This window comes from Chionomys nivalis, chromosome 19 (assembly GCF_950005125.1).
Source record: "Chionomys nivalis chromosome 19, mChiNiv1.1, whole genome shotgun sequence".
Lineage (NCBI taxonomy): Eukaryota > Metazoa > Chordata > Mammalia > Rodentia > Cricetidae > Chionomys > Chionomys nivalis.
In genome coordinates, this window is record NC_080104.1 from 34,783,812 (window position 1) to 34,793,513 (window position 9,702).

General features: G+C 42.5%; 1 protein-coding gene across 1 annotated transcript in view; it reads left to right on the forward strand.

Moving 5' to 3' along the window:
- The window catches only part of Il1r2 (interleukin 1 receptor type 2), a 32,098-nt gene extending 22,866 nt beyond the window's left edge, over positions 1-9,232 (forward strand). The window contains exons 4-7 of the mRNA XM_057751734.1: positions 2,317-2,494; positions 4,050-4,224; positions 7,018-7,080; positions 9,093-9,232. Coding sequence (XP_057607717.1) covers positions 2,317-2,494; positions 4,050-4,224; positions 7,018-7,080; positions 9,093-9,232 — 556 coding nt within the window. The remainder of the gene's footprint in view (positions 1-2,316; positions 2,495-4,049; positions 4,225-7,017; positions 7,081-9,092) is intronic.
- The last annotated feature ends 470 nt before the right edge of the window (positions 9,233-9,702 follow it).

The window sequence follows — 9,702 nt, forward strand, 5'->3', positions numbered from 1 at the left end:
CCCATTCTACCCTTTCCCAAGGTCCCCATGCTCCCAATTTACTCAGGAGATCTTGTCTTTTTCTACTTCCCATGTAGATTAGATCCATGTATGTTTCTCTTAGGGTCCTCATTGCTGTCTAGGTTCTTTGGGGTTGTGAATTGCAGGCAGACTTCTCATTTTCATCTCTTCAATTTGTAATGTGATTATTTATTAGGCAACTTCATACACATATTTACTGAATTTTGGTTATTCCCATTCCCCATTGTTGTCTTTCATTTCCCTCTTTTTTTCCCATTGAAACCCCTTTTCTTCCCCCGAATCCTCTTCCAACTTTGGAGGTGTCTTTTTGTGTGCATGACCCATTATGTTTAATCATGGTTGCCTGCATAAACATGACTGGGTTGTTGTTTACTAGCGGCTACACAACTGGAGAAAGCGACAGCCCCTTCTCCTGGTACCTATTAGTTGCCCATAGTTCTTCAGTGGGGAGTGGGCCTCAGGGGCTCCTCCCCAGTGCATTATGCAATTGTAACCAGCCTAATTTTATACAGGCAACCCCAGATGCTATGAGTTCATGGATACAGTGGCTATGTCACGTCCAGAAGATGCTCTTTTGCGGCATTATCCCAGCCTCTGGGTCTTGCTTCTTTCCACCTCCTCTTCTGCAATGTTCTCTCAGTCAGTGAGTAGGTGACATCTGTGTCGTATTTAGGGCCAAGCACTCCCTAGTCACTTATCCTTTACACTGATAACAGCATTGAGTCTCTGTGTTGCCATCCGTTGCAAAAAGAGGCGTCTCTGATGAAGGCTGAAAGCAGCATTCATCTATGAATATAAACACAAATATTTAGAAAGTGGTTTAACATCATGTCCATTTAATAAAACAAGACTCAAAGGTTCCCCGAAGGGCCTATGACCTCTCTAGTCTTGGAGAACAGGTTTACAGAACCAAGCATGTGTTTCTTCCTGTGGAGGAAGCCTCAGATCCCAGCAGAGAGCAGTTGGCTACCTCTGTAAGAGCTACGCCATTCTTACAGTAGCGTGCTATCTTGCCAGGTAGGAAGCTGCAGCATATGGGGTCCACAGCAGTTAGACTGCTGGTGACTTTTCTCCTCCAACAGTGTGCATAGCACGCTTTGACACTGGTGAAAACTAGCCAGGGGGGAGGGAACTTCCAGCCATAGCTCAGCTGATTTTCTCAGTGTCCTTCAAATCCCAAGGGCGATTACTCATTGTTTTTAAAAGTTAGAGTTAACATTCTGCATTTTCTTTGTGCATAAATTGTCCATCTAGTTCAATTTTTCTTGGTTTTATGTTTTTAATTCACTTTTAAAACTTTCATCCAGTTAAGTGATTATAAAATCTCTCTCACATATATTGATCATACGGTGTTACTTCTTTGGAAGTATATTGTTTGACTTCTTTTGTGAAAGTAACTTTTATACCATATTTGCAATTGATTCTCATGCTCTCGATTGATGTGTTATTCATCTTAAGTGGCTATTCATATCTCAGGGTCTTAGCTGATAGAATTGCATTTTTCTGCTTTATTTTGTTTCCTTTTTTGGATGCTGCAAATTAAATGCACAGCCCCATCCGCATAAGTGCATGCTCAATTACTTCTCTACCTTCCAAGCCCTTGTTTTTCTATTTTAAACATTAAATTTGTTAATCTTTTCTATCCTCCATCCATTGCCCCTCATATTTCAAGCACTATTTTTATCCCTGGCTTTTTCTCAGTTCTAAGGGCTTGATAGAGTCACAATAGTAGGATTATGGGTGGGCTGATGAACAATCAAAAACATCTTACCTAGTTAATGGTCCCTGTCCCCCCCGCCCCCGCCTGCCATGCAGTTGTGTTTATGTCTTTTAAAATCCGAACTCAAAGTTCTCAGCAGTTTCCTGAAACTAGAAATCAGTTGGTAATAAAGCTGAAAGAAAAAGAAATTTTCTTTAATGGAGACAGTGGCTCGTGGGAAGCCATCTGTCTGGGTCTGGTCCTTTGGATCATATCTAGGCTAGTTTCAAGGTTCTCAACTTTCCAATTCCTTTGGAGAAGGCTTGGGGGTTTCTTAGTGTCCTGGGCACTGGAATGAAACTTCTGCGGGGTCCTTCACGAAAAGCACAGTGCACAGAGCTTCTATATAGCTGTAAGGATGTTACGCTTTGTTTTGTATCCCAACAACTTAAAATAACCAGGAGTTAAGCCATAATCATCAAAACCATGCAGGCAGAATTGAATGAGGGTGGGAAGTCGCTCTTAGCTGCATTTTGGTTTTGTATTTCTGTCTTATCATTCATCGCCTCTTTCTTTTTTTCTCAACAAACAACTAGAAACGCATCTCATTGTGAGGAGATGTCCATTGAGCTCAAGGTTTTCAAGGACACTGAAGCATCCCTGCCATTTGTCTCCTACTCGCAAATCTCAACCGTTTCTACCACCGGCTTGCTAGTGTGCCCTGACCTGAAAGAATTCATTGGCAAAACCGGTGGAAATGTCCAGTGGTATAAGGTACGTGTGCCACTGAAATACGTCTTATGGCCCATGGAACCCATACACAAGAGCTCTGAGAAGACAATCTATCCATGCAGACACACATCCACTTACATACTTAGAATTATAATATTAATTTAAATGGTGGTGATTAGTATTGTCCATTGGTCCTTTTCTGGTTTGTGGGTAAGGTTCATATAGACAGACTATGAAATGATTCCAGGATAAATAGCTGCTAAGGAGCTTTTGACTGTCACTTGCCTAAAAATAAGCAGGAAAAAAAAAACCCTGTTCATGACTACAAAAATGTTATATACATGTTAAAGAAGTATCTCTTAAAGCACAAGGCAACTTTTGGGTTACAGGAGAAAATGCAGTTGCACTTGGTCTTCCTGAATAAAGAGCAAGGATTGTGTGGATTCTGAGGGCATCAGACATGGTTATGTCGAGTATAGGCCTCAAATTCTAGCCTAGAGTTACATAGCGCCTGTCTTTGGATAACTCATCAAGTATGAAGAGTTTTCAATTCGGAAATGCTTGAAACAATTAGAAGACTACTTCAGAGCACGTGACCACTGACAAAAGCTCAAATTTCAATGTCCACAAACACACCTGAATTATCCCATAACAGAGTATGACTATGACGTCACTCAAGGTTATATCTGCCTACTAAAAGCTTTGCACTTTGATCACATTTTCTTTTCTTCCCCTTCCTCCCTTCCTTTTTTCTTCCTCAGCCCCTTTGCCCCACTCCTCTTTCCTTCTCCTTACAATAGGCTTTTTCTACATAGCTCAGACTGGCTTCAAACTCCTAATTCTCCTGTCTTAACTTCCCCACTGCTGAGATTATGGGTACAGAATACCATGTATGGGTCTATTGTGGTATAGAAAACAATATTCTTGAGAACATGGTATAATAAAGATTTTTTTTTCACCCTGTGCACTTCTCCCGTTTTAATGGAGGCCTTGCCCTTGAACGTTCTATTTGCAGAGAATCTACAGGACTCTGTGTCCGTATGAGACTATGGACCCAGGCTTCTCTATTTTCTTACTCTTGCAATATGTCTTTTGTAGTATGTCCTAAAATTGAAATGATTTTTAAAGCAATCCCTGCAGCATGCTCTCTTCCCACCCTTGCTCTTCGTATCTCCATAGCTGGTGAATAGTGGTCTTCCTTGATATTGTTCCTAGTCGCTAGAAGGCTGTTAGATCTTAAGTATATTTGTACTTTAATGGCCTAAATTATGTTAATCTTTAAAACAAATGTTAGCAGATTCCTTTTCCTAAACTGGGTATGGGCATCCATCCACATCATCCCAGAATCCAGAAGGCTAAGACAGGAGAATATAGAGTGGAAGGCCAGTGTGGCCTACATGATAGGATTCTGCCTCAAGAAAAAAGTATGAGTTTCTTAAAAATATAGTTAAAAGTGTGCCCCCAAAGACAAAATTGTCAATGTAAATATGTACTAGGGAAATTCTTGGGTTGCAGCCTCTAGACAGTGATGATATAGTTCTGAGTGCTGAAGAGCTATGTTATTCTACAATGTAACGTTATGATATTTTCTCTCAAGGGCTCTGTCCTCTTGGATAGAGACAGTAAGAAATTCCTCAGAGTGCGAGACCCTACACGCTTACTGATCTCCAACACATCCCTGGAAGATGCCGGCTTTTACAGATGTGTCGCCACATTTATCCACAAGGGCACGAAATACAACATCACTAGGAATATTAAGCTCCGTGTCGAAGGTGAGTACTTAACCACCACGTAAGTGTCACGCCTAGAAGCAGTCCGATGAGAATAAATTCAGAATCACATAGAAGCCCTTGAATAGCTTTGACATCAAGGAAAAGAAAAATACATTTGTCAACTATTCTAAAACTTACTAATACATGTGTACAATACTTTAAACAGTATACTTATACCAGGGAGTTCTGAGAGGAGAGTTAATTCTTGGGCAGGTAAAGGATTCAAGTAGGTGTTTGAAAATGGTAAGCCTAAAACTCACCACTAGAGGAGGCCAAACCAAAGAGTCTGGAACATGGAAGGTACAAACTGAGCCGGTGAGGACACATTTGCCATACTCTTGTTTATACTTCTAAGGCACAGGGATTTTACTGTAGTGATTCTCAACCTGTGCTTTGTGACCCCTCTGGGGGGTGTCACCCATCAAATAGCCTGCATATTACATATTAAGGTAGATTAAGATACATAAAATTAGAAAAATTACAGTTATAAAAGTAGCAATGAAGCAATTTTATGGTTGAGGCTCACCAAAACATGAGGAACTGTATTTAAGAGTTACAGCATTAGGAAGGTTGAGAACCACTACTTTATTTTATTTTTTTATTAAATTTATTCTACTTTATGTGTATGACTGTTTTGCCTCCACACGTGTATGTGTACCACATGTGTGCCTGTTGGATTCACTGGAACAAGGATTACAGATTGTTGTGAGCCACCATGTGGGTTCTGGCGATTGAACTCTCATCATTTTGCAAGAGTAACAAGTGTTCTTAGTCACTGAGCCATCTATCTCTCCAGCCCTGTTTTATTGGATTTTTGAACAGAGCACTATGCACTGATGTGGCCCATTCAAAGTGTCCTGGTAGTTGTCTGCCGAGGGTATATCTCATTGTTCTTCATTCAGATTGAGCACTACCTGCCTGAAAGTTGACAACAGAAATCGTCAGGATCTTGATTTCCCCCACCCCCAAGAACTGGCATATTTGCACTGGCATATTTACACTGGCATAATGAGATATCTTGGGGATAGGCACAAAATTAAATATGAAATTAGTTTATGCTTCATATATATTTGTTTAAATATGACCCAAAGATAGTTTGATGTTCTATCTATCTATCTATCTATCTATCTATCTATCTATCTATCATCTATCTATCTATCTATTTTTTTATGTTGAGGCAGGGTCTCAAGCTATTCTTAGAATGGTTATGTGGTCCAGGGGCTGCAGGCTGACTTCTAGCTAGAGAACCTCTTGCAGTCTTTCCATGCTGAGATTACAGAGCAAGCCACCAGTATTTTAAGTAACTGCATAAAACCAAGTGTCACAGTCCGGCATTTTCCATTCCTAGCATTATATTGGCGCTCAACGAATTCCAGATTTTAGAGGACTTCAGATTTTGAAAACCTGGAAAAGTGACGCTCAGCCTAGACCAGGACAAATTATCTGGGAAAAGAAGGCAGGAGGCAGGGTTGGCCAGCACTTAACAGCGGTTTAATATCCATCCCATCTCTTACGTGCTGGAGAATAAAATATGTGAGCCACACACTGTGTCCTTGAGAATACCCAGTCTTTCTTTATTCTGAGGATCAGATACAACTGGATACTTTAATTAAAGGCAAATCAGAGAGCTTGGGAACACTGAGGGTTAAATAACTTCTGTGAGGGGAAAATAGCTTCTCTCCCAGAACCCAGAGATTCATTTGTATCATAAGGAATATCTTATCCTCCATGAACCCAAGCCTCTGGGCTATGCTTTCTTTTTTCCTGTCCTGTGAGAACCCATTCATAACTCCTTGCTTGATTGAGGCTAGTGCTTGGGAACGTCCGCCACTGCTTGTTTGTGTGTAATACTACACAGAAACACGAGGGGGCGGTAGACCTACACGTTGTACTGAGTTGTGAACCTGGGGAGGCACAGTGAGTCCCAAATGGTGGTCTTGAACCAGAAGCAGCGGCGTCACCTGTGTACTGCCTATCCCAGGGCCTTCCCCGTCAAGACCATGCAGGTGCACCCTCAAGTTGGAGAACTCCCTTGACTGTCCCAGCCTTGTTAAAGGTGGCAATGTTCCTTTCCCAGTGGAGAAGCCATCTGCTCCTTAACTTTCACTGTCAGCTCCGCAGGTCCTTATTTCCCTGGTAATTTAAGTTCTTTTTAGTAGAAGAAAAGAGACCTATGAGGCCAGGTGAAGGACGGCTCCCAGCCCCTTCACTTGCTCCCAGCTGTTCTTTCTGCTCCAGGCCAGGTGCTCCGCTCCTTCAAGCTGGTTCAAATACCGTGGAGGTCCACTCAAGCCTCCTTGAAGAGTTTATTTCCTTAGTTAAAAAGGCATTCGTGATCAGGGCTGGGTCACTGAACTTAATACCCAGCGTGGGATTAGTCTCATGCACGGGCGACTTTCCAACCCCTGGGTCTGCTCTTGAAGAAGTGAATCTTTAGCGTTGATGGATAGGGCAGACTTTTAGGCAAAAGCCATCCTGTGGCTTTCATCAGTGTGCCTTCAGGAAGCCTGGGAGAGGACCAGCTGATTGTTCACCACAGAGCAGATAAAAAGACCATCTGCCAGAGGAATGTGCAACCGTGGCCTCTTCCAGTAATGTCTATGCTGGGAAAAGGATTGGCTTAAGATGCTCAGTTTTATGGAGAGCCCATTTCCGTTGCCAGACAATGGCTGATTCTCGAAATGCCTGGCCACATGGGGAAGGATCACTTAATGAACTAAACAATGGAATTTGAATCTCAGCTCGAAACCGAGGCTTCCCTAATGCAAACTCTTTTCCTTCCAACCTTCTCAGAAATGACCGCGGAATCCATCCCTGTGATTATCTCTCCCCTAGAGACAATACCAGCATCTCTGGGTAAGGATCTGTGAGGACTGGGTATCCCACATGCCCACTGCGGTGCCTGAAATCCATCGGGGTGGGGGGTTGGAGACCTGCATCTGTTGGCCACACCATGCCCTTGGGTGTATCCTGCCTGAGTGGAACCCAAGAACCGCAATATGTAGGGACCAACATGACCAATGCAGGGGACCTCTGTCTTTTGCCAAGCGCTTTTTAGGATTGCCAGTATTTGAGAGCAACGGTGCTTTATTATCTCAAAGTTACACCTATAAAAGCCTAAATGTGAAGAGGTAAATCATTTGGTAACAGTTATTAACTGGAGGAAAGAGTCCTCAGAGCTGGCATCTTTGGTGTATATAGCTTAATTCTTGTTCTCAATGTTTAGCAACTGCTCAGAATCCCTATAAGAATCTATTTGTCAGACAAAGCCAGCAGAGACTGCAGACAGTTTCCTGTTATTAGAGGAGCTGCTATAGTCTCTCAATGGTCTGAGGAAAAGGGCTTTTCCGTTCTCTCCCCATGCTGATGCTGGATGTCCTAACCACCACACACACTGGCTGGATGGTCCTTAGTGGGCAGCCAGTAAAGGCACATAAAGGAACTGTACTAGTCCCTTTTTGACGTTCATGAGAGAGAAGAGCTGGCCATTTATTGAGCATCTACTCTGTCCAGTGGGAGTCCATCCCATGCCAACACCAACTCTATAGGAAGGTTTTATTTCTGCGATTCACCATAAGGAAAAGCCACGGGGGAGTCATGGGGATAAGAGGGCACTTCCGAAACTCACACTTGGGGTCACGTCTGGATACATATTCTGGTCTGCATGCCTGGGAAGTCAGCTGACATGTACATACCCTTTTATGTGTTTGGTTTTAATAATATAGATTTTTTTATAGTTTTGATGTTCATTCTGGCTTCAGAGGCCTTTTTAAAAACAAAACATTATTCTTATTACCTTGGTTTAGTGTTGGATTTAAATGCTAAAGTTAAACCCTGAGGCCATTGAGGTAGAAAGCTCTTATATAGAGGTTAGAATTGATTGTATCCCTCATGCCTGCCTATTGACCAGCTATTTGAAAGCCGTAGTTGTAGAGACAGTGGTTGGTACTGCCTGGCTCCCAGGTTCTTAGATCTCAGGTGCTACCCGGCAAAGAGGATTCCAGTTCCAATCTTTTGCTTTGAGGGCACCACAGGGTGTAGTAGAGTCACATGACTACCGATTTATTTATTTATTTAATCCCATGGGGTCAGACTTTTTGCGCATTAGACATGACCTAGATATAATGGGCTATACTACAGCAGGGGGAGAGGGTGGGGAGTGTTTAAGGTCACAGGGACAAGAAGCGATGGAGGAGAGCTGATGTTCTCTCTCTAAGTATGACATAGGACCAAGAATAGGAACAGACCAATTGCAGAAAGTGTGTCTTAGGAGTAAGAAGCGAGGGAATGGGATTTACTCTTCTTTTTCATCGTCTCCTCTTTGGTGACTCAGAAAGAAAGGTAACTTCCTATGATCGCAAGGCATTGGCACCATCTCATGGCACAGCCGTATAGGAGCCCCTGTCCTTAGATTATGCAGTTGGTTTTCAAAGGGTTAATTCTAAACTTTGGTCCTCTTGGAATGGAGCCTTCTATTGGGAAAGAGTGGAGCTGAGACCAGCAAGGGGCCAAAAGAAAGACTCACATATGGTTGGATTTTATGTAGTTAGAATCAGTGTGGAAGAAGACAGTCCTTGAATGTTGGGTGCTCTGTAGGAACTGAGTGACCACGATGAAGCCACTCAAGTTCATTGTCTGCACAGACCAGTGGGTGGTCCTGGGGATATTTGGTGAATAAGAACCGAACAAAGCTTCACTTGAGCAGAACCATTTGAGGAAACTCAATTTTCCTCTAAGGAAGGGATTGACTTGTGAGGGGTATTTGGGAAGACAAAGAAGGCTGAGAGCTTTCTGTAGGATGGGAAGTTAGGTGGCCCCTTTCCCTGCTGGGTTCTGATGGTTGATGTGTTCTATCTTGCTATACCTAGGGTCAAGACTCGTAGTCCCGTGCAAGGTGTTTCTGGGAACTGATACATCTTCCAACACTATTGTGTGGTGGCTGGCTAACAGCACTTTTATCTCAGTGGCCTACCCGAGAGGCCGTGTGACCGAGGGCCTACTCCAGTAAGTGGGTGAGGGTCTCTGCTGTGATTTGCTTCCTTCTGAAGGAGGTGTTACATTCAGGGCCTGTTAATATGACATACGTGCAAGAAAAGTACTTCTTAAAAAGATATAAACTATTGGGGATTTGGAACTTGAAAAATTGAATTTTGCAAAAAGTTGTCTTGAGAACCAAACATTCTCTAGACTTGGAGGAGTTGCAGTTTGCTAGTTGATTCTTTGAACATTTATTTCTTGAGTTTTTGCATGTCTAAACTATCTCAGAGTTCATATAGTTCCATTGCCCACTCTGCCACATTCATTACTCTTAAAGATTTTCATAAGTTCTTGTAAACACTGTAAGACCTTGCCCTAGTATCTGCATTAGAACTGCAGTCTTGTAGCTCGATGTGTTCTAAGAGAGAGAGAGAGAATGTGAATTAGTTGTGTATAAGCACCCATCCCTTCAATAGGTTTTTGCACTATGAAAGTTGACAT